The 25351-nt window shown below is 43.6% G+C and overlaps 1 protein-coding gene across 5 annotated transcripts in view; it reads left to right on the top strand.

Annotated features, from left to right (window-relative positions):
- EYA1 (EYA transcriptional coactivator and phosphatase 1) overlaps positions 1-25351 on the top strand; it is a 120449-nt gene that overhangs the window by 38452 nt on the left and 56646 nt on the right. For 4 of the 5 annotated variants that reach the window (XM_054178827.1, XM_054178834.1, XM_054178840.1 and 1 more), the window contains exons 2-4: positions 16532-16581; positions 17994-18121; positions 19865-19927. In XM_054178827.1, the coding sequence (XP_054034802.1) occupies positions 17998-18121; positions 19865-19927 (187 nt within the window). In that variant the 5' untranslated portion in view covers positions 16532-16581; positions 17994-17997. The remainder of the gene's footprint in view (positions 1-16531; positions 16582-17993; positions 18122-19864; positions 19928-25351) is intronic. The other variant, XM_009904081.2, reaches the window with a different exon arrangement.

Consider the following 25351-nt stretch of genomic DNA (forward strand, 5'->3'; position numbering starts at 1 on the left):
CCTATGGAAATTCCAAGAGAGTAGATTCCCCTGGGAAACGTGTGACTGCCCTGAGAGGAGGAGAGTTTAACAAGCTTGTGTAAAGGAAGACAAGTTTTGTACATCTGTTAACCAAGGGATAAATGGATAGAGGGCTGAAAATCATGCTAGAAGGATGTGGACATCTCCAGATGTTGCCAGCCGCTTATGAACAGCAGGGCAGCAGAAACTTCCATGAGAAAATGCCAGCCACAGGACTGTCCCCACTGCCAGTGTAACTCAGGGTATCTGTGTTTCCTCCCTTGGTTGTTGGTAAGCAAGAGAGCTGATGGAGGGAATGACTAAAGGAATCTAATAAATGCATCCGCTCCCTTCTCTGCTCTTTAGTGTCAAGAGAGGGAAATTAAACTTCTGGACTGAAATAAGGCAGCTGCCCCTGGGTAGGAGAATGAGCTCCTCGGAAGGCATTCAGAATGTGGTTAGAGGTGAGACACCAGTGTGTTGGACAATGAAGTGGCTTCTCTGACTGACATTCAATCTTATGGAGATGTTCATTTGAGCATAATGGCATTTGATGTTAGGCAAGGAAGGAAACCGTGCTGTATTAGTTCTAGGCTGGAAGGGAATGAACACGTTTTCATAGGCTAAAGCAATTGTGAAATGTTTTGGTCATTCTCTTGAGCAAATACCACCTGTGTCTGGCCTGATGATCTGTGGAAATCTCAATTAGTCTGGATGTTGCTATTTTTATTGTGTATAAGATTATCACATTGCCACTGATGTCTGCATGTGGACTTGCCTGTTTGACTGTTAAATGGCATCACTGCTTTGTGATTGCTAATAGTTCACATTGCTATTAGGTCTCACCTATTTGAGAGATTTAATAGTATTCTATATGGATCTGTCTAGCAGGAGAAAAGCTATGCATGTGCTTAAAGGGAGATAATGTTGGAAATTTGGCAAGAATCTTTAAGCATTGCTGGGGAGTTCTGTTAAAATAGACACATCTTGTGAAATTACAGCTTGCTTAGGGGAGCGTAAAGATTTCACAAATCAATGCCTCAAACCAATCTCTTAAATCACTGATTGATTGATTTTAAATCTATAGTCATGAATTTTGAAACCAAATGTAAACAGAAGTCTTTAAACCTCTCATTCAGAGTCTCTAAAGTCTACTTCTCTAACTAAATAAACGGGAAACTTTTTTTACTACATATTAGCTTTCAGCTGTTTTTTCATTGCTGTTTGCTTAAGTCATTTTATGGTGCTCATTCACATTTTGAGAAGCTGCTGTCTTGGTAGACTTCAGTGCATCCAAACATAAAGAGATAACTAGACCTGTATCCTGCAGCCTGGGCTGTGAGGGTAGACTCCAACACTGGTACACAGCCCTCTGGAGGTCAGAAGGACTATCAATGGGTGCCACAGTCCACCTCTGGACTGGACTGCAGGACAGTGGCCAGGGCTGAAGCAGACCCGAGCTCTGGCTGACAGGAACCTCATGATGTAGGACCTACTGAAACTATTTGATCAGATGGTAAAAACAATTTTGGGCAACCCTGTATTAGATTGCCATAAAACCCAGCTGACTTACCAGTTGTTACTTTATGATGCATACTGCCTAACTATTTACTATTGACCAGAAAAACAGGAGCCAGATCCTGGAATTCATCAACTAACAGATTTTTGTAAAGCTCCAGCTGTGCTTGGTATATCACATATGTCTGAGGCCAAGCCCATAAAAAAATTGGATCAGCATTGTGTCAAGTTTCTAATGCAGGCTTTAGGAATGCATAAACAAGATTTCATAGTATTTTGGAGCTGAAAATACTCATTGCATTTTCTTAATTATATTAAAAAATAATTAGAAATAAAAATAATGCAGATTTTATGAGAAGGGAGACAGAAAGGAAGATAAATGTACTCTAGGGGTATCACTGCTGGCTTGTGAGAGCTTATTTGGGTCTTTCCGAGGGTCAGAGAGCCTTGTAGTGCCCACAGTGTGTACCTAGCTGAGGGGCAGCTCTCTCCATCCTCAGGTTTTCCCCCTTCTCAGCTGCAGATGCAGTGTGGTTCCTAAGACACTTTCTGAATTCAGACTCTAAATATGGATTAAGGTTCAGGAGGGAAAGCATCCCTCCTGGACACCAGCTCTCCTTTGAGTGTGGGTGGGGAAACAATTAATTCATGCCTCTGGATGCTGGGGATGCTTTCCCTTTGGAGCTTGGTGGAGCGGGCAGCAGCACTACCAGCATCCTCAGCCTGGGCAGTGGAGCCCTTGTTTATGGCAGGGCATCACTTGAAGCATTTGGTCTCCAGCAGTAGAACTTTTGACTTTACTGCAGTAAGTACTCACCTGTAATGGTGTGTGTTGGTGGAGTATGTTGCAAGCTAGTGCATTTCTTGTCTACTAAATCTGAATTTTCCTAGATTTCTCCAAGTTAGGATTTGCTGTTTTCCAGAAGAAAGAAAAAAATCAGCCTGGCTACACAAAGGTGCCCTGCTTATGACTGTAAGGAAAGTGGCACCACAGATAAACAAGCATTTCTGAGTGGCACTCAACGCTGTCCTTAGGCTGATGGCTGCAAGTCAGGATTTTTACAAAACCAAATTGTTTAACATCTGTTTATCTCTGTGCCTCCACCTCTATTTTGAGTTCTTTGTGTTCTGTGGTATTTGTGTCCTCTTCTCCTTGTGTTGCTGTGTTCTGCTGGTGTGGCTGCATGAGAAGCCTTCTGCCTCTGCTGGTTGTGCAGTGCCCACACTGTATCATTTGGCACATCAGCTGGCATCTAGTGTAAGGTGTTTGTCTAGCGCAGCAACATTACCTAGCAGGGAGTGTTGGGTGTAGAGGTTCCTGTGTGACAGGAGGTAAGGTGTCCTTAAAGGCACATTTTCATAACTTCATCAGGTGAATCACCTGGTGGGAATATGAGCACTTCAGCCTTTTGTGCATTTGAACGTGGTACAGGACAGATCTCATGTTTTAGGTATTGAAAACAAACTTTTGCTTGCTCTTAATTCTCGTGAAACCCTCTTTAATCCTTATTTTAACCTGGTTCCCTCTAAACTAATTACAGGTTTGCAAGGACAAATGTACTGACTGAGCCTGGGTTCGAAAGGGGTCTGTCATCTTGTGTTCATAAGCTGAAAATACAGGTCTAATTATGAATAGTTTTGTTAGGAATTCAATATTTCTTTAGAAAGGTGAAAGGTAGATTGTCAAGCAGGAAATTTATGTTGAAAATCGGTATAATGCACTTAATGAAAAGAAAAAAAGATCAGTATTAGTAGCCTGGAAGTATCCAAGAGGTAAAAAGAGCTTAAGCTTTGTTTACATTTTGGCTGCAAGAGGTGACTCTAAGTATTCAGATAGACAAATCAGAGCTGCTGTTTTCATTAGCACATAACACAGAGCCCAGTTTCCTTACATTAAGCTAAAATTCAGTGGCAAAAAGTAATTAGATCTCTTGAATATTAGTTGCGATAAACTTTGCAGCATAGAAAAAAGAAAGTCCCAAACAGCAAAACAACCTTCAAACTCTGCCTATTGCCATTGCTTAATAAAACATCTCGAGTGCTTTCTGAGTGTGTTTCCAACAGCAGTGTGATTGCAGGCCTCTCTGGATAAAGTTACCAGTCCTTTGAATTCTGACCTTGGGTCTAAAACAGCTTTAAGGGTTACGCTTTTTCCGATTTGTGAGATGGCAGAGAAAAAGTTAATGCTGCTGGAAGGAAGCGGGGGAGGGAGCTGGGCTCCTAGATGAGAACTGGGACTTTGAAGCCATCTGAGAAGTTTTCCTCTGGCCCTGATTTGTAACAACAAATATGGGCAGCCTGATTCTTGAGTAATTATATGAGTTTTCAAAATTGTGTGGCAATTCAAGTTTCTGTGAATACAGTCACTCTGGAGACAACTGATTTTAAGGGAAGTGATACAAAATGTGGATTCTCAGGAGATCTGTAGCCATTAAAACCTGGGAGCCAGCCTGAGACCATCACCTGCGTCTACAGGGAGCAGAAAATCTCAGCAGACACATCAGTTGCAGTGTCTCTGCTGAAGACGAGGGTTGGGATGATCATTTCAAGCTAAAGCTGACTTTCAGATGGCTACAGTTAGGTGAGAATCCAACATGTACTGAATAAATGAGGATCATGGTATAATTACTGTAAGGTTCAAAAGAATTTATTGTGGTAAATTCCTTATGGTTTACAGGAGAGGCAATTGAGGGGAGTGTAACACAAACTGCCCTTGTAATGACTATTTCAACTTAGACTTTCATTTTTATCTTTTCATTGCAAGGCCCAAAATGTGGAATATTTGTGAACTTCACTTTTAGAAGATATTCAACCCCTCCTGATCGCCGTGAGAAAAATGCATGTGAGCGTTTCCTGACTAAGGACACACAGTGACTGTGTTCAGCTAACACAAGGCTTGTGGTAGTGGTAGTGGCTGCCAGTCACCAGTGGTGTGCCCCAGGGATCAGTACTGGGCCTCATGCTCTTTAGCATCTTTATTGATGATCTGGATGAGGACATCGAGTCCATCATCAGTAAATTTGCTGACGACACCAAGCTGGGGGCAGGAGTTGATCTGCTGGAAGGTAGAGAGGCTCTGCAGAGGGACCTCGACAGGCTGGGCAGATGGGCAGAGTCCAACGGCATGAGATTGAACACATCCAAGTGCCGGGTTCTGCACATTGGCCACAGCAACCCCATGCAGTGCTACATGCTGGGGTCAGAGTGGCTGGAGAGCAGTCAGGCTGAGAGGGACCTGGGGGTGCTGGTTGACGGTAGACTGAACATGAGCCTGCAGTGTGCCCAGGCAGCTAAGAGGGCCAATGGCATCCTGGCCTGCATCAGGAACAGTGTGGCCAGCAGGAGCAGGGAGGTCATTCTGCCCCTGTACACTGCACTGGTTAGGCCGCACCTCGAGTCCTGTGTCCAGTTCTGGGCCCCTCAGTTGAGGAAGGAGGTTGACTTGCTGGAACGAGTCCAGAGAAGGGCAACAAAGTTGGTGAGGGGTTTGGAACATAAGCCCTACGAGGAGAGGCTGAGGGAGCTGGGGTTGCTTAGCCTGGAGAAGAGGAGGCTCAGGGGTGACCTTATTACTCTCTACAACTACCTGAAGGGAGGTTGTAGACAGACGGATGTTGGTCTCTTCTCCCAGGCGGCCAGTACCAGAACAAGAGGACACAGTCTCAGGCTGCGCCAGGGGAGGTTCAGGCTGGATGTTAGGAAAAAGTTCTATACAGAAAGAGTGATTGCCCATTGGAATGGGCTGCCTGGGGAGGTGGTGGAGTCGCCATCACTGGAGGTTTTCAGGAGAAGACTTGATGGGGTGCTTGGTGCCATGGGTTAGTTGTTTGGGTGGTGTTGGATTGGTTGATGGGTTGGACGCGATGATCTTGAAGGTCTCTTCCAACCTGGTTTATTCTATGTATTCTATGTATTGTGGTTTGGGTGTGTGTTTATCAAGCACATATATTCATCATTAATGCAGGTTTGTTGTAATCATCTGTCAAAGTGAACTTGGATTGCTGATCACAGTATCACAGTATCACAGTAACTAAGGTTGGAAGAGACCCCAAGGATCATCAAGTCCAACCTGTTCCAACAGACCTCACAACTAGACCATGGCACCAAGTGCCACGTCCAATCTCCCCTTGAACTTTTCACTTTTGATCTTTTCACTTTCTTCATAATTCCCTATATAACTGTTCTTACTGTGCAGTCTTGTATGTCAGCAGCTGAAAATTATGCGATAATTGACACAAATAAGTGAAATATAGCAATGATAGAATAGAATAGACCAGGTTGGAAGAGACCTTCAAGATCATCGCGTCCTACCTATCAACCAAATGTGCTGCTCCATCTGCTGTTGAACAGAGACATGAATAATGGGTCAGGGAAAAGTAGAGAATGCACTTAGGAAATCATTACAAAATAGCATTTGCAAGATACAGACCTGTTGTTTCTGTGGTTAGTGAACAAACACTTTCATTGCAGAATTAAGAATCTTGAGTGCAGCTTTAATTCAGAGCTGAAAACCAAAGAAGAGCTTTCCATCTCCCTTCACCTTCCTGGAGGTGCTGACAAAACTGGTTTTGTACATGTCAGTGTAGAGTAGTTGGAGAAAAGACAGCCTGGAAGGGCTGAGCTGACTTGCTCTGTGCAGTGCGCTGTGAAAACTTGTGCAGTTGTTTGTAAAGTCTAACTTTTCTCTAGTAGCACCAAATGGAAGTCGAGAAAGGTTTAGACAGTTGTGGGAGCCCAGAGTATGCAGCAATGGATGTGTGTGTCAGGTGAGGGGTTTCTAGTCTGCAGAACAGCAGCACTGGGCTGCTTTGTCAGCTCTCTGGCAGTCTCTTGCACAGCGCTCTTGGTGCGTGTCTGGCTGTGGAGGGACTCCTGAGTGCTGTGTTTACTGCCTGCTGCAGGGCTAGCAAGCTGCTTCTGGCTGGGTTGGATTGGTTAATTTCTGTAAGCAAATAGTTATTTGCACATCACAGTGAAGGATGATTATTTTCAGATTTTAGGCAGGTGGGGGTTCCTTTGCTAGGCTGGAGTAAAAGCTGGAATTTAAATTAGAAAAATGAGCTCTTTCTCAAGGATGCTCCCAGGTTGCAACTTACTCCTTTCATCTCAATCCCTATCCTGCAAATAGCTAATTCTCCAAATTGCTTTGCTCAAAGACAATTACGTTGCCTTCAGCAGGACTAGTTTTATAAATGGTTACTAGCATGTTTATGTCTTTTGAGACAAGGTTGTTGTGTGAAAAATGTTGTTCTCACTGATTCTTGGGTATCAGTGACAACATTAAAAAACCTCTTGCAAAACTGTTGAACTTTACTGGAAAATGAGAAGTAATTTTCAGTAGCTGAATTCTTTAGCTGGGACATTGCTGAAATGAAGGCTGCTGAAGTTAGGAAAGCTACAACACTACGCTTAAATCAGCAGCAGATCTTGGAGATCTGCCCTCGGAGCATCGCAGACCTGGGGTCTCGGTCCTTAGGGAAAAGCAATGCCATCATTTTTGGGTAGAGCATCTGCTTCAGATGGTCTGGAGACCAAAACTTACTGGTGTTTTTATGCCATGAGCTTTCTAGCAGAGGTAAGTGATGTAGGAAGCTTTTACCTGGGTGTTTCAAAGTACCAAAAGAGAGAAGACTGTTAGACACATTTAAAACCCCTCCATGTAGGAACCTTCCCTTCACCCTGCCAGTTCATTTATTGATTTTTCCCATTATAGTGCTGAGCATATTTATAGTTTACACTGCTTGTGTGTACATAAATACATATTTATGCTATATTTTTCCCTCTGTTACATAATGCTTTTAAGATGCAGCTAACCTATTGAAAAAACACGCATGCCTTGATTGACTTTTGCACAGCGAAAAATTGAGAAATACTGGGACATTTGAAAAATCTCTGCATTTGCATCACCACTGCCAAGAACTGCTTCAGAATCTTATAAAGCTATGCATTCCTTTGAACAGATAAAGCAGTGTCTACTTTTCTAACACAGACTATTTCCTATTTTAAATTATAGAGAATGATCTTGTACTTCATGTTGAAGCTGCTGATTCAACACAAGTACGGTTACATGAACACCAGCAAAGATGTCAGCAGTTTGATTGAGTAGGATGATTAGCAGCAGGTACCTTTTTCTTAACAATGCCTCATGCACAGATCCTAATTCATTATTAATTTTATCCACTGTATCCTGAAAGTCTACAAGGAAATTGCCCTTCTCAGTCACTGAGTTTTTGGAAAGAACAGTTGAAAGGGCTGGCTTCTTTCACTCTTTTGTTTGTAGTTACCAATAGGTCTTCCTATTTTTGCTCACACGAGTGGCAGACAATAAGGGCTCCTGTCAAACCTGCAAACTTCTGCTCCAGCCAGGGATGTCTCTAGGCAACAGCTGCTATGTGTAAGATAAAACTGGTGTGGAGACACTGGAGGGGCAGTGCTTTTTCCGAGGGCTCTGGCGTTGGGTTGCAGTTGTCGTGGGCGGAGCCGGCCGGTGCCTTTGGGGAGCGATGGGACGAGCCTTGGGCCGCCGGGAAGTGTGGTCTTCCTGGGCCCGCTTCTAGTGTAGCACTGGAGGCAAAGATGCAAGCATCCCGCTGTTTCACTTCTCTGGATTATCAGCGCATCTGTCACTGTGGCACCAGAGCACCCCGTGGGTGCTGTGTTCAGGATGAACTTGCTTTGCTCAAACTAGTGTGTGGCACTGCACGTGGAGCTAAAACCATATTGCACGAGTAACAGTCATAAGAATACACCCAACAGCTTGTTGTGGTCATGTTATGTAACACTCCTGCTCCTGTGCTCCTTGTGACTCAGGATGCCAGCCACATCAGCAGGAATGCAGAGCCAGGGCAAATTCAGGCGTGATTTAAACACACAGAGATCACACCGAAACCTCTGCGCAAGCCCAGTGCCATTGTGGTGTTGGGTGCCAGTGATCAACAACCCAGCGTGCACTGATTGGGCATGTAATTAGCTGGAAGAATAAAACCAAAAAGCCAAGTAAACAAACCCTTTTCAAATAGGAGCAGTGCTCAGGTGGCATCATTTGGTCAGCTATCGACATAAAAAGTCTGCACACACTTAAAGGAGGATCTGCTCTGTGGTATCAGCTGTAGGGCAAGTTCATAGGTTAGACCATACCAGGGGGTAATATACACTAATCTGGAGTCCAATCTTCAGACATCAGATAAAGACCTTTAAGGCAGTTTAATGGCTGTATAAACATGGAGGACGCTGCTTTATCTTATATCTCTGATCTGGATCACTTATATGGCTTCAGTTCTCATAGAGCCTACATGCTATGCCACAGAAGAGATCAAAAATTCAAAGGCCACTCGTTCTTGCAATGCATTGGCAACACCCCTTTTCTGATCTGTGTAATTTATCCTGTGTTTATCATCACATCATCAGGCTCTGTATGTGTGGGGGGATCTGTCTTAGTTTAATTAAATACAGAGACTGGGCATGCTCCTGGAGTTATTACTTAGACAAAACTCCCATGGGGACTACAAACTCTAACCAAGAGTAAACCTGCTTCAGTTAAGCTCTACATTTAAACCAGTGAAGTTTATTATATGCAAAAATCCACATGCATCACTGGGAGCCAGTCTTTTTTTAATCATTTTTTTGCATTTCCATAGCACCATTTTAAGTATCCCTGTTTTAGAGAAGGGGGTTTGAGTTACATTTCCCAGTGTCAGATGGTGCCTCACAACAACATGATTTCCACATGCCCTCCCCCCCCCCAAAAAAAAACAACCAACAACCCAACCCCAACACACCAAAAACCCCACAACCAAAAAAACAAAGCTCAAACTTCTTCCTGAGAGTGTGTACCTGATCCTTGTCATGTGATAGGTGGAGGTCTCAGACTGGGAAGCAGGACCTGTGTCTTTAAGTCTGTGAGGGACTGGGTAGGGGTTTTACTTTAAACATGATCATATTAACTCTGGGGAAGGCTTCAGTGGTGAGTGTATTTCAGGATTTCAGTGAGGTTTACCTGACAAAACAGTGACTTTTGTTTCTTTCACAGTTTAATATAGAACATCATAAATAGTTTTCTTGGCATGAGATCTGGTTTGTGACTGTACAGAAGTGCAGGGATTGTTTGTGCTGGCTATGCAGACAGGCCCAATAGAAAGCTGCTTATTTTGACCTGGGTTCCCATATATGGTGTGTGACTGTCCCAGATCCCTTTTCTCTGCTGAACAAAATGAAATCCTAGGTGCCTTTTTAGCTCGAGGGTTGACTTCTAGCTTTGCAAACTGATCTGCTTTCCTGAGGTATTCCCAACGTACTTGCTACAAAGTAATGTCTCACTTGCTGGGATGTAGTACCCAGAAGATGTTTCTCCTCTAGAAGTGTTGCTTTCATTCACATATTAGTTAATCGAAGGTAAGGATGTATCAGCAGTGAATAACCACAGATTTCTGTAAAGAAAAACTTCCATTTACCCAGTATGAAGGGTTTGGGTGTTGTTGTTTTTTAAATTTAGTATGATAGACCTGGCACAGTATTAAGTTTGCTTCTTTAGGTGCTGGAAGTCATTACACTGTTTTCCTCCTCATATTTGGATTATGTGTACTGAAAAAGTGTAGGAAAATAAGTTATGTGAATTGAATGGACACTATCCACAAAGTGCAAATGCTCCACAGAACCCAGGTCGTCTCGGTTATCGTGAGTGTTTATAATGGTGTTGTTGTTTAACAGAATATATATTGTTTTTTTAAAAAGGCTTGGGGATTTTGGTGGGGTTTTTTGTTGTTTGCTTGCTTGCTTGCTTTTTGGTAGTTTTTGGCTTTTGTTTTTGTTGGTTTTTATTATAAGCAACTGAAAGTGCAGTAATAGGAATGTATCATAAACCATTTCAGTTTAATGGCTTACTAATTAAATTACTTAATTACCTATTGACTGGTAAAAGCTAGGCTTTAAGGAGTTAGTGTTACCCCATGCATGAGCTTAACTCCGTGCAACCATCTCTCCCTCCTTTGGAGATGTGTAAGGTCTGTAGAGAGGCCTTTACACGGTTTCAAACCTTTAGCAGAAGAGTAGTAATAACGTAAAGTACAAATCTGTCTCTATTTACAGCTGATCCTAGGGCTACAGGTATTTCACGTATCTGCATAGTTTAAACCACGTGAAGAGTTCCAGATACTTTAATAAATACCTTTCGATTGGGTCAGGCTAGCTCCCACAGCTTCAGCAGACCCTTTCTTTACAAGGTTTCAAGAATCCCAGATATTCGAGCACAAATCCGTTACATATCTGAGCGGCGTGCGCTGCCGTGCGCCGGGGAGCTCCGTGAGTGGCCGTTCCGCTGCTCCCGCCGGTACCGTGGTGCTTTAGCTCCGATTTCTCTTTGCGCTGCTCGGGAGGAGACGCGGCTCGCACGGTGACAGCATTAAATGTGGGCCCCGCGGGGCTCGTTAGCCTTTGAGGGGTGAAGCTGAATAAGAAAGGTGCGGGTCGGGCGCCGGTTCCGCGCAGCCGGGGCAGTCCGGCAGCCCCGGCCGCTTTCCGTCCGGGCGGGGGGGCGAGAGCGCACAAGCCCCAGCGCGGTTGTTGCTCGCAACCCAGCGTGGCTGGGGCAGGAGAGGAGCCGTGGTTTCTGTTACAAAAATAACAGAACCCCATGAAAAAATAACGGGGGGTCGAGGGGGGGGTGGGGTGGGGTGGGGGTGGAGAGGAGGGGAGAGAAGCGGCGGCGGGAGAAGGAAAAGCGGCGGAGAGCAGCAGGCTCCAGGCACTGTCTGTGCGCACCCAGGCTGAGGAGCGGCGGCGGAGCCGAGGCAGCTTCCCTGCGCCGCGGCTTTGTCTGCTGTCTGCCGGCTCCGCCGCGCCAGGAGAACCGCCGCAGCGCCGTGAGCCCGGGGGCGCGGTGAGTACCCGGCGGGATCGCGGGGCGGCGGGGCCAGCGGGACCGGGGACGAAGAGCAGCGGCCGAGCGGGCCGCGGTGCTGCCGGCGCCGCCTCGGGGAAGGGCAGCGCTCGCTGTCGCTGCGGCAAGTAGCGGCGGGTTCAGGGGCTGCGGGCTCCCCGCAAACGAAAGTCCAGGCAGTTCTGCCCGCTGTGAACGGGCGCGGCGGGGAGCCTGCGGGCGGGTTTCCCGGCCGCGCTGTTACCGCAGGGAATTGGACAGGTAGTGCAGGAGACCCGAGAGAAGGAACCTGCCCAGAGAGACTGCGGAGCGTGAGAAGAATGAGAGAAAGGGGGGGAAAGTGCCCAGCAGATTGTGACAGCGCTTTCTGAAGCAGGAAATCCTTCTGCTTAATGTGTTTAAGTTTTCCAAACACCAAAGAAAACACGCAGATCCCCACAGGAGAGCTGTTCTGGATGGCAGAATAAACATCTGCACAATTGAAATATTTGACGTTTATTGACATTTTGCGTGGTTTATTGAGAACGGTGATCTTAGACCGAAGAAGTTTAAAGACCTTCTTAAGTCTCATTGCATTTACATCTTGATTTGAAGCAGCCGAGACCAACGAAGGTCTTCCAAGGGTTTCTTCCCGTGATCCTGACAAACTCCAACCAGAGGAAGGGCTGCCTGTGCTACCAAAGGTTTATTCCGGAGAAGCAAAGCTCTTAGGGTGTGATTAAAAGTTTCTTAGAAGGTGGCTGTGTTTTGGTGGGGATTTTTGGTAAGTAAACATTTAGAAACTATGCAAGCGGAAGAGGTAAAAAAAAGATCAGGTAAAAAGGAAAAGGAGAGCGTGTATTTCGTGTAGCTTGTTTAAAATTATCACAGAGACGAATTTGAGATAGGAAGTGGAAATGTTGTGTCGTATATTAGAGGAGAGATTTTTAGTGTTAGATACTATGTATAAAGAGTATTTTAATTTCCATCCCATACTTGGACTGTTTGCAAAGCATCTGCCACGGCAGACTGCTGATTTGGTGCGTAAAATAGTCGTGTCTCTGTGAATACCTGCACGGATGTGCCCAGCGCCGCCGAGGAGCCTGTGACACGCGGGGGCCAGCCAGTACCTCGCTGCCGTCCCTAGGCCTGGCAGAAGTCAGCCGTTGGCCCTGGGCAGCGGCAGAGGCTGGAGTCACGATTTGTCTTTGGAGAGCAGGGAGAAGGAATGAGTAATCATTTTGTTTGAATTACAGTAAGTATGAAATGTTTCTCGGGAGCCAAAAAATCTTGGAAAAGCAGAAAGCCGTTCTGAAATGGCTGGTCATGATCGCAGTATTGTCACGGGGCAGCGCTGCCCTCCGAAAGGGCAGCAAGTGCTGCGGTTTCAAAACGTTTCATTCATAAACATAGGAAAGGAGCACCCAGGAAGGATTTAAACTAGCAATTAAAAATTAAATCGCTGTAATTACCTGCTTCTGGTTTAATAACTGCAATTTATCTTCGATGTGAGTACCTGGTGGGAAAACCCTGCCACTCCACTCTGAGCCCAGCAATGGGGTTACTGAAAGAGTAAAAGTATTAACAAGGTTCGTGTTTTGCCAGCAAGGTGCCTTTTCGCAGCCAATTTGCATTTTAGTTTTGTAGCGTTTTAGCTGCAGAAGCCATTCTGATACTGACTGTAACGCTTCTAAGGAGGCAAAGAGTGCTGCTGGGGGACAAGTCCTGTTCACTCGCTCCACCCTCATTAAAAATAACAGGTTTTCTTCGTTTGTTTTTGTTTGTTCGTTTGTTTGTTTTCCCAAGGAGTAAGGCTGATTTGAAAAACTGCTATTGTCTTTGAAATGTGCTGCTTTAAAGTGGAGCTGCCTTGTAAGTAAAAGTGTATGTGCTGGGTTAACTTCTTATTTTCACTTTAAAATTTTCTTTTCAGCTGGAAAAATGTTTCAAATTATAGACATTAAAAACAAACAAACAAACAACCCCCCCAACCCCCTCAAAACCACACCAATAAAAGTTGCTCCTAGCAAGCAAAAATACTGTGGAAACCCTGTAATTTAGACAAGTACCTACATTTTATTTGCTCTGTGCTGCTGAAATTTAGATTCCCCTCCCATTTACAGTTTACTTTTCACAGAACATTATTAACTTTTTGGCTTCATCCATGATCTTCTGTCAGATGCTTTTGATTTGTAATTTAGCAAAGTATAATAAACAGTGCAGAAGTCATGAATTTTCCTCTGCATCCTGAGCTCTGTGGTAGGGAAAATGTGATAAAATGTGTACCTTAAGTCTTGTTTGATGGTCTCTCAAAGCAAGTTTGCCTTCTGGAAATAATTTCTGGGGTTGAAGAGCATGGTATTAACAGATTTAATGTGGCTATTCAATGGATTGGTGGAGTACTATGTGAGGTTTAACAAAATGAGAGAGACAAATTGAACATCAACAAAACCTACATCTGTGAAGAATTATAAATTTAATTAGAAAAAAGGCAAACTTAAAAGACCTCATTAACTAATCAGAGTTTGATGTTGCTGATTTAAGATTTTTAAATGGATGGATTTTAAGTAGCTTTGCTATCACTGTGGTGGCCAGATCTACAGCCCATTTTAAGGAGAAAGATGTGAAGGTTACTTACAACAATCAAATTACACCCAGTAATATTTCAGAGGTGGTAGGGAGAATGTGTGTGCCATTTAGCATTGATGGCATTTTTAGTTTAAGCAGAGCAGCTCCTTTTTTCGCTTTCTGACCCCCCCCCTCTCCCCCCATGTGCTGCTTTGGCTGCCCGGGTAAGAGCTTTTTCCCCACTCTTTGTTCAATATGTGACTTATGTTGTAGAACCTCAGTTATTCAGAGATCTGCTGGCAGAATGGTAGAATGTATGAGAGCAAGCACACACCACCCAGGAATGTTTTTATTCTAGGAACTCTGGTCATCATAAGTGTGGTTCCTTAATACGTTGTAATTATGTACTGCACATAAAAAACTGAAAGCATGTGAAGTGTAGCATTTTGTAAACTGTAACTAATTTCACTCACATCTGTGTCTAATTGTTGTCTGCATTCACATTCTTGAAAGCAGATTTATTTTTCCTGGACCACTCTGTGGATTCAGCTGACCAGCCTAAGTGAGGATTAGTTGTTTTAAAGTTATTTTGATTAAAGAGTCATTTTAAAATATGGTAACGTGCAACACATGGTTTAAATAATCCTTGAGACACAAAGGAGTATATCTAATGTATGTCTAATGAAAATGAAGATTGTGGATATGAGCATTCACACATCATAGAAGACATCTAAGGTACATATTTAATTCACTTGGAGCTGTGTTATTTTTTTGCCCTCTTCCACGAATCCATAAATGACGTCTCTTGCTATACACACGCATGCACATAGCCATGGCTGTGTTTGTAGGCATGTAGAAGTTGTCTCTTTTTATTTGGGTAAATAAAGTAACAAGGGTTAAATGTACATAACAGCTTAGTGAAGAGTGAATAATATTGCAGGGCACTTTGGGAAATGCCAGTTAATTAAAGCATCTATTTGAAAAAGGAAGTTTTCTCTGTTAGAAAAGTTCTGTTTTAAAGGATCCTGTGCAAGGAGTGAAGATAGCTCTGTAAACAAACTTGGTTCTCACCTATAATTTTTTCCAGGTGTTTGGAAGTCACAGTAGAAACATATCCTAAGGCACTCTGCTGCCGTTTCTGGAGTAAGGAACTAGGAAAAAAGACTCTTTAAACCAAAATGCAGTTTTAAATGTACCATCTCACCTAGTTTGGTTTGGCAAAGCACGTTGTGCACTGCTCTAAGTGCCTGTTCACAAAAAGATTGATGTTTTTCAGCCTGCATTATTGTTGCTTCTTGACAGCGGTTGTGATGTTCTGCATTGCCTGGATGCCCCAGCAGTTGTTTACTCTTGCTAGCAGTAATTCCGTCTGTGATTAAAAATAACAAAAAAGCCAACCTACAGACACATAAGTAGGATTTGCTTGGATGATTTTTATGGTACTTAAAATGCCTCATCTCTCTTGCCTGTGCTCCATGATCATTTAAAAGATGTCAGTTCAGGTTGAATGGAAGCGCACACGAAGGACTCAGTGCAGACATTCAGAGCATGCAGACCTTGCCTGGAGAAGCTTTCGTATGCTCTTAAGCTAACAGTGTCTAACAGTGTATCTTCACCTGAACTTCATCACCTGCTGGCTATTGTTGCTGGCCACAGAAAAGAGTCTGCTAGCAAAAGCAACCATGTTTTTCTGACAGGGTCTGGAGGTCTATTACTCATCTGAGTTATAAAAGGAATCGTTTAATTAAACTGGAAAATTAGTGCTGGGCTTCCCATTGGAACCAGACTCATTATTTTAATAAGTGACCTCAGAGGTAAATGCTACAGCTTCCTCCTATTTACTTAGCCAGGAGCGTTCTTTTTAGGTCATTTTACCAGAAATCCTGCTAGCAACTTTGTGCAGCGATGTGCGGGGGTTTTATTTCAGCTCGCTGCGCTCGGAGGTGGGCTGGTTCAGGAGATGGGTGTGTAATGGTGTTGGTCATGGACTGAAGATCTTTACCATAGGGATATCTGCCCCTTCTCCCCCCCCAAACCAATGTCGACATGTCTGCCTTGTTTTACTCCTTGCCTTTGGGGGTTCCCAGCTGCCCAGGCATGGAGGGGAGGATGGTGAAGTGTGGAGGAAGAGAAGAGACAATGTGATGAGGGCAGGAAGCTGTCAAGAGTAGAGGGGACTGGAGGGAGAGAGACCTTGGCTGATGACAGGAGAAGCACGGGGTGGTGGGGACTGCAGGTTCCCGTGGCTCTTGGTGGGGTGGCTCAGCAAGGTGGGGTTACTTTGAGGGGTGTAGGGGGAGCTGTGCGAGGCTGTGGGAGAACAGGGCCCCTGTGCAGCTGTCATGGGCCCCTGATGAATCACTGTCCTGTCACTTGGCCGCCGTCCCCCTGCGCAGGGAGGAGGGAGAGACCTGCCGGGAAACAGCAGCCCAGCCTTGGATGTAAAGACAATATGCCTTTGACGGGCACTGCTGCCTCTGCTCCGGGGCTCAGGGCATGGAATTGTCATCTGCACTGATCTCCTTTCTTTAAATTAAGGCCTCATAGTAAAGCAGAGTAATAGAGGCTTCTGTTTGCTTCCCTGGCTTGCAGGTGAAGAAGTCCCAGACTGGTTCAGATGTTGCTGTTTCCTCAGGCTTCAGGTAAGGATTTGATTGAAAATTGCTATTTTACTGCAAGCCTTTTACTCTATTTGTTTTTTCCTTTTAAATCTTTCATAACTTCAGGTGATAAGTGAACTCTTATTGTTGGTTTTGGCATTAAACAGATGAGCTAGTGCTGGAGCCTCGCTTTTACATGCATTCAACTAAGTCTGCAAAGCATGAACATGTACATTTTACCACTAAATTGTTTGGCTTTCAATTAGATACTGACTCTTTAGGTTCATTGCAAGACTATGATTTTGTCCTTCTTTGTAGATTTGTTTAGCTAATAAGATATAAAATGAAGGATTTGTGTTTAGAACTTGGGGTAAAATTTCAGTTAACATGCAATAACTTTGTGGCAAAGTAGCACTTGGGCTTAAGGACATTTGTGCCATTACTGTGGGAGGAATTTTTAGGGTAATCTTAATGCTCTTTAAAATAGCCCCAGCATTTGTTTTAAACTGAAAAATGCATGGCTCAAATGGCTTGGAGACACAGTAACCTATGGAGTTTCTACTGGAAGAAGTTAGTTAGACTGAGTACATCAAATCAAATAACATTACCAAAAGTTTTAGGTGTAAAGCAATGGGAGGATGGGGCACTTCCCCGGTATCAACCAAGGGATATGTTGTGGTGAGGATGACAGTTGGCCTTTTTGTGTAAGGCTATTCAAAAACACAGGCTAGAAATATTCAGCTCCTTGCCTGCTGTAGAAATGTTTAATTTTTGCTTTGGATGAGGGCTGTGCTTTTCGGACTCGGCGACAGCTGCTGAGCCGCAGCCCAGCGCCGAGGCACCAGCGCCCGATGGCTCTGCTGTGTGCTGCTCGTACTCCTTTTCAGCTGGGCACACTTTATGTAATCCACAAAGCAAACAAGCGAGCAGACAGAATAATGTTTTAATGCTGCATTTGTTTCAACGGAAACAGAGGAACAATTAAGTAGTTTGCCAGAGTAAACACATACATCAGGAATATCTCATGCCCTGTCAGTAGATGATAGGTTTCCACAATTGCTTCAAGTGTTTTATTTGGTTTGGAGTCCCATTATATTGCCACTGAAAAAGCAGAGTGTTAATTTGTTGTGAAGAGACTGCGTGTACTGGTGATTCCATCTCTGTATGCATCTTAAAATCACAAGCTGGTGTGAGTGTTTAAAGCACAGTGCTTCGTATCTAAATTTTGTTCTGTTAGAAGCTGCAAACATCATTACAGTAGCTAGTCAGTTGTGTGCAAGGCTCCAAAATGAGTTTAGCACTAGAAAAGTTGAAGTTGGGAGGAGTTGCTGACTTAGTAAAATTTACTAAGTGTTTTCTGGATGTTGTCGAATAGCAGGCTGGCTCTGGTAGAGGTAATTCCTTTGTAACCTGTGCTGAATGTGTTACTAAAAGTAGTTGCATCTTGTTTGCAGGTCTATGGAAATGCAGGATCTAGCCAGCCCACACAGTCAACTCAGTGGTAGTAGCGAATCCCCCAGTGGTCCAAAACTCGATAACTCTCGCATAAACAACAATTCCATGACTCCCAATGGCACAGAAGGTGAGACACTGTTTTTTAGTGTTTCAGAGTCCTTTCCCCTGTTGTGCTGGTGTTCTTGCAGCCGTATAGAGACGCTGTTTTCCTATTTTAGGTGTTCTGTATTGATGTAACGCCATGTGTGGAGCCAATGTTCAATGTTTATCAGTAGTTATCAGATTTCACCAATAGCTTTCATTCCAGGTTTATGTTCCTTTCATAGAGTTTGGACGGACTGGGCATTAAAAGATAAAAAACAGCAGAAAACTTGAGAGTGTAGCTCAGTGGTGAAGCAAACCAGGAGATGTTTACAGTTGTAAACTGTAGTCTTTTACACCATTTTGGTATTTATGTTCTCACTTTTTGCAAGCTCCTAAGGCTGTGAAAGTTTTGCCAAGTAGGCCAATAAAACCCGAGTGTTGAAATTTCCTTGGGCTTGCTTGCTGCTCTGATCGAGTGGCCAAAATTCAAACAGGTGTAGTTATTCCATGTGGTAAACTGATAGCTATTTTTTGAGCAGCAGTCAGGCAGTTGATAAGTTGTGTTTGTTCTCAGTAGAATACTAACAGCAGAACAACCTAGCAGCTTTGCCAGTACTATACTGCATATAACCACGCATACGATGAAATGCAGAAGGGCTTGTATAGGAAGCAGCAAAAAAATCCTCTTTCCTGTAATATTTCTATGGCAAGAGCAGGAAGGGTTGTACCTGGCACTTGGCTGGCTGTGTGACCAGAGATTGTAGTACAGTGCTAAAAAGAGTCACACAGCTTCAGTGTTGCTGCTCAATATAAATATATAGTTAAACAACTGTTGCAGCAAAGATAGGCCTTTTTTTTTCCTGTGAACTGGGTCATATTAGTGCTGCCCAAACTGTTTTGGATCATGGACATGCATTGCATTCTTCCAGGAAAGGCTCATGTCAATCACACAGATGCCGTCCCCACTCAGTTCCCCAAACATCTCTGTTATTTGTTCTAATTGGAGCCCTCTGTAGTGGGGAGGCTCTGTGGGTTATCGCATTAACAGGCATTTCTGCCACACTTGTCTATAATTCACATTTTGCCCCTGCTGTAAAAGTGTTGCTGTAATCAAATTTTAAGCCATTTGAAGATAGAAGAAAAAGGTAGCTTTTAAAAGAATAAATGAAGGGCATAATGTGTTAATGTATTTTACACAGAAGAATATTTCATATCCACAGATGAGTCATCTTCCTTTTAAACACCCAAGCACATTGTTATGTTTTTCTATCAGATTATCACGTGTGAGAGTTTTGGTACAGGATAAAATGGCCCGACCCTTTCCAATTACAACTCCTCTAGCTAACGAAGGCCTTTGCTGCGACCTCCACCAGCTCTTGCGCCTTCTGTGTAACTTGAAGGTTCTTTAGTAGCACAAAAATGGGGATTGTTCAGTGAAACACCGACAAACTTGCCATCTGGCTCACTTTTGTGTTCTCAGTAGCGATTGTGTGCAGGCGCACGCCCCGCAGAGTGGACACTCGACATTACCTTGTCAGGGGATGGGTGATGTATTTGTCTGCTCATGTGCTGACTTCAGGAAGCAAAGGATGTTACGGTAGGTGTCAGAGCTTAGTGGAGAGAGTGGATTAAACCACAGTAGCTTTATTTATCTGACACTAGAATTTTCAAGTTCAGGCTTATTAATTTGGGGTGAATTCCTACCCTGAAAGCTGTGACTTGCAGTGCATGTTTACCATGTGAGATGAAGCCAAATGGTTCTCCTTTGTCTGCCCTTTTCCCCCAGGTGACATCACACTCCTCTGCCCTGCAGACTGGCTGCTGAGCCCTAGCGCCCAGAGCCCCACAGGTTTGGGGGGGATGTGGGGGACCCAAAAACATCCCCAGAAATCACTTCTGCCTGGCGATTTGGGTCTGAACTGTCCAAACTGAAAATTCCTGTCTCTGATTGCTCTTAAGTGACAAATAAGGGGAGGTTTTCAAAAGAAATTTCATCAGATCTATTTCTAAATTAGACACGTGCCAAGAGACAAAATTTGTGAACAAAGCAGATGCCCAAGAAGCTGAAGGTGGAATTTTTGCTATTAATCTTTTTTTTGTCATGAGAAAATGTTTGGTTTGGATTCCTTGAGCTGCTGAAGAGGCTTGAGAAAAAATGAAGCAAAGTTTTCTTATTTTTCTGTTAATGAAGGGTGAGGTAAAATGATTTCTTCTGAGATTCTTAACACAGAATCCTGCTGAAAGACAAGTGGCAGACTGTAAGGATGCAGTCACAAGGGCTGGCCAGACACCTTTCTTAAAACACTGCAGTGTGGTTTGCTCCACGTGGAGATGTGGGTTGCTGAACCAGTATGTGAAACCAACATCTAATTTACTATGCATTTATTCTCACTAATGTGAAAGAGCCTTCCTTTTCTGGTGCAAGGGACCTTCATCTGCACATGAAGTAGGGCCTCTAGGTATTTGCATGTTATAAATATCTTGTAAAGATATGCTAAATTTGATTTGACTATGAACATGGTTTAGGCAAGTTTCCATAGCCTGCAGTGCAGGATATGTTCACTAGATGAGAAGGAGGAAGGCAGAAAGAATCCCTCCCCTCTCCTAAAGTGGAATGGCTCTGTTTCAAACGAATCTGTTCATTAATTCCTCTAACCCACATTTTCAGACTTGTCTCTTGTTGTTCTACAAGAGGATGTGGTTGGAAGATAGCTCACTGTTACTAGCTCATATTTTTAGCTTCACACTTAGAGGTAGTTTTTCAAAGTGGTGAATGGGGATTTAGTTGTGTGACCAAGTCTGAGTTTAATCTGTGTGCAGCTTTGATGTAATAACTCCACCTGTGCTTTGTTTCACTTTGGTGGGGCAGAAGTGACCAGGTAGTGCTGGCCAAGGACTGCAGCTGAAGAAATTTAAAGGGGTTTCAGGTGATTGTAGTTTATTTCCTTCTATCTACAGTTTTTCAAACAAGTCAGATTTACTAATTCTTGCCTCATATAATAGTTCCTCTATGGCATTCTCCTGGAGCAGTGATTTCTGCAGAACTTTGCGCTCTTCTCTTAAGTTTGTTGCAGATCATGAGATAGTCTTCACAGCCCTGGATGTCTGTGTGGTGAGAGGATTTCAAAAAAGAGTCCTAGCTAAGAAGTTGTCATTTTGCTGGTGTGTGGTTTGTTTTTAATGTCTTCTTTTCTGGGCCAGGCAACATAGTCTTCAAACTAGTGATGGGGAATTAACAAGGAAATTATAGACCCTAACCAGCCAGAAATTTCCTGGAATTGAATACAGAGAGTAACACAAAAACATCTGCCTAAAGACACTCAGAAAATCAGTCCTGGCATGCCAAGATGGTGTTGATATAAATACTGCAATATTTGAGCTCTTTAAGCAGTTTTCCACAAAACACTCTGTCATAGGCTGCAGCAGACACTGGACAAATGACAAAATTTAAACACTTGGCCCTGTGGAGCTTGCCTAAGAAGGTCTGTTTGGAAGGTGAGGGGGGAACCATAATTGAAGTTGTGATCAAAATGCTCATAGTGGTGCCTTATCTCTAATCTTCCTTTGTCAGCAAATTGCTGTGCTGAGTTGATACTGCAGAAGTTAAAGAAACAATAATAGCAGAAGCTAATAAAAGAGCCATTTGTTAAGTTTTATCAGACAGCTGGTGGCTGTTCCCACAGCAGGTCCCACATTGGTAGGTGCACTTCAGAGGTTTGAAAGGAGTAACAAAGCTGGAGTGGACAAGCGTATACAGCTTCTGCCTGCAGGGATCTTTGCTTCAAAGAATATAAATTGCTTCTGAAGGATTACGTAGAGTGAGAACCAGAAGCCTGTGACCCATCATGATGATGTTTTATGCAACTGGAATGGAAATAGAATAGATGGAGACTGTGAGTAGGAGCTGTGGTTTTCCAAACAACTACACTTCATTCCTGTTGGGAGCGTGAAGCTTCTCCTGCCCTCATGAAAAGGAATGAGAAGGCATTTTCATATCAAGGAGGAAGGGGAAACAGGTAACGAGTTGAAGATACCATTTTCAAAGATATATAGGAAGGGAGACTTCAAAGGGAGTTGGATATCAAAATTCCTTTGGGGAAAGAAAAGAATCTCGCTCTTTAAGTACCTGCTGCAACACGAGAGTGAGATCCCACGTGAAGGCAGTCAGACCTCCCCACTAGGTGACTACCTCATGGGTGGCCATTAGAAATGTTAAATCATGGGAATGTAAACCCATCTTCAGGGTTCCAAAAGGCAGTGCTGTGTAGTGTGTTTGCTCTTGAGTTGCAGTAATGTAGCATGGGGAAAAAATGGTGTCAGTGTTTTCTGAAGCAAGGTAGAGTAAGATGTTGAAATCCACAGAGAGGGTGTGAGCTGTTATGGCATATGTAGATTTTTGTAAGTAAATTATATGTTGAATATTTCTAATTCTAGCAATACTCTGTGGCACTCAAAATAGTCTTTTAGTGTTACAGTCAAGCCTACACATTGGCAAGGAATGATATTTAATTTGATTTAAATGATCCATAATTTTGTGTACTTTGGGGTGCAAAGTTGTGGTAGGTGATGGCAGTCAGATACAGAGATCCTCCTTTGGGAGATAGCTGGGTTCTGGTACTTCTTAATTGCTTGCTTGTGAAGTTTGTCGATGTAAGCTGATATTTCTAGCCTTCTGATTAGGAGTTTGGTGGTATGAAACCTGGGACTGATGCAGAGCCACCTTTGCAATTAGACTACCTGAAATAATAGTGCAGTGAAGGTAAACTGTGGATACTAACTCCTTACTCAGCCGCAGAAGAGGACAAGTGTGTGGTTCAGAGGCTAAGACTGCAGTGGTTCCAGGCACTGGACTGGCAAAACAGTGTGGGGGGCTGTAGGGGCTGGTAATAATCCTCAACCTGCTGCTGCTTCTGGGTGATAGGACTCAGGTGCACATCACTGCCTGGCAGGGGGCAAGAAACTTGGTCACGCTTCAGGGTTAGCTTTTTCATCCCTGGTCAGTGAGTGAAGTACCTGTTGGATGAGACAAGATAGGGCGTTTGCTGCTGGTGGTGGTTGGAGAAGAATGCAAGCTGGTACTGTACTTCTTTGTTCAGCTGTACTTGGCTTTAAGTCTCATAATCCTGGAGGTCAGACCCTGGGCAAGAGTAGATGAGGTTACTTCCCATTTACCAAAGGTCTCACCCACTTTGTCATTCTTCTTCATGTCTCTTGCATCTTACACACCTAAAAGGCAGAGTGGGTTTGATGTCTCCACAATGCACTCTGTTCACTTGAAGTCTTCCATGCTCTCAGAGCAGAGCTGGAAGACCACTTTCTTTGCCTTTGGTGGCTGGGACTGTGATGTGTGGTCCTTGTGCCTGTCTTAGGCCAGATACTTCACACCAGTGCTCTGCAGACTGTTACACCTGTGCAGGGGAGTTGCCATTCCCAGATTCCCAACTGGGGCTTTAAGAAAGCAAAAATTAAAAATGGTCCAGCAGAGGTCTGAAAGGGTTGTGTCTGGGTATGCACTGACGCCGTTTGGGCAGGGGAGATGTGGTCATTTGGTGTAAATCGATGAGGGAGGGTGAAGGGGTCAAAGCATCAGTTAGGCTCTTGTATCCCAACTGCAGGGAGTGACTGTACTTGTCACATGAATATCCAGGTTAAATCTTGATCGCAGCTGAAAATTCAATTAAAACTTGTCACCACCCAGATACTTTGAATTTTGTTTCTGGTTTTGCACTGTGGTGATGATGCTGTTACCTTTGTAAAGGTTAGGGGTTTGCTGTAGATGAGCAGGTACAGTGATGTCTCAGCTCTTTCAGTTGTAATGTAAGAGGAAGATGAGGGTGATGGGGGAGCTGTGCATGAAGTGAAGGTTTGATGTTAGCCAAATAGTGCAGGAGTTTTGAAGCCTTCTTACATCAGAGAAGTGGGGAGAGCAGGAAACAGTCCAGACTTGAACTAGAATGTTCTGCTTTGAGCAGGGACTTTCTTTGAAAAATAAACATAAGTTTGGGCTGGAAATTACCTTGTAGTAATTACATTCTGGTAATTTCCAGACACTGAGATTCAGGAAGAGTCCTCTGCTTTGAGAAGCAGGAGCAATTAAGTTCTTGGGTGTCATGGTCAGGAGCTGATGATTTGATAATCTGTGATAGAGAATAATGTCTTGGATATAAATTAGTGTGGTTGAGTAACCTGTTTATAAATAACCTGTAACCTTGAGTCACCTGTTTATAATTGCAAGATTCTTCAGTGGAAAGAGAGGAGAGTTTGAATAAAACAATGGCAAGTGTAATCAGCTTAGAGGTTCAGGGAGAATTTTTGTCCTGTTTTTAGTGACAATTCCTTGACATTTCAGGTGAGGTATGAGTAGAAATCCAGAGCATGCTTCAGGAGCATGTGATGGGCAGATCCATACCAGTCCAGAGCTTTGCTTCCTTGGGACAGCTCCATTCGTCTCTCATGATAGATATAGATTACTGATGCGCTATGGTGATAGACTGGCAGACCTGGAACCTTAAGAAATCCCTTTACAGCTCTCTTTTTTTACTGTGATTCTGGTGTGAAATCAGCTCCATTACAGGTCAGGTTTTGCCTAGGTTAAATGAGAGAGCTTCTTCTGCGGTGAGAATCCAGGGGTGAATATTTCCAACTGGTAAGACCATGGCTTTTCTTCTCAGCTTGTTTCTTTGTATAGTGAGCTTTCAACCTCTTAAATTGTGTTTAGGCTTGGATAGAGGGGAGACAGGAGGTAATTACCTGGCATTTTGATTAAAGTGCTTGGGGAATGGAAGGCTTTTCAGTTCCTATCCATCTTTATTAAATTCCTAACTAGCTGTGGCACAAGGTCTGTTAAGGTCACGGTTGTTCTTAAAGATGGCATGATAGGGCTTACTTGTTATCACCCTAATAATGGCTATCCAGGTCAGGAATAATGTGAACAGCCTTTCTTATCCCATTTTTTCATATATTCGGGAAATGCAGCAGCTGAGAGAGGAGACATAAGGAACAGTTGCGATGGAAAATTTGTGAGCCCCTCTGTCAGCAACTAGAACTCATTTCCGTGAAGAAGGCACTACAGTGTTTCATGTTTTCCTGTATCTTCAGCAGTCATATGTTCAGTAAAGTGCATTCAGTTGTAACCATGGCTGCAGTTGAAGTATTGCTCATGAGCTGTAGAGAAAGAAATGCCATTTTGATGGGAGTTTTTTCCCAAATGATAATCTTTAACAAGGTTCTGAGGTCCAGATGAGTGGCAAAGATACATGAAGTAGGCTTTTAA

Source organism: Dryobates pubescens, chromosome 3, assembly GCF_014839835.1.
Source record: "Dryobates pubescens isolate bDryPub1 chromosome 3, bDryPub1.pri, whole genome shotgun sequence".
NCBI lineage: Eukaryota > Metazoa > Chordata > Aves > Piciformes > Picidae > Dryobates > Dryobates pubescens.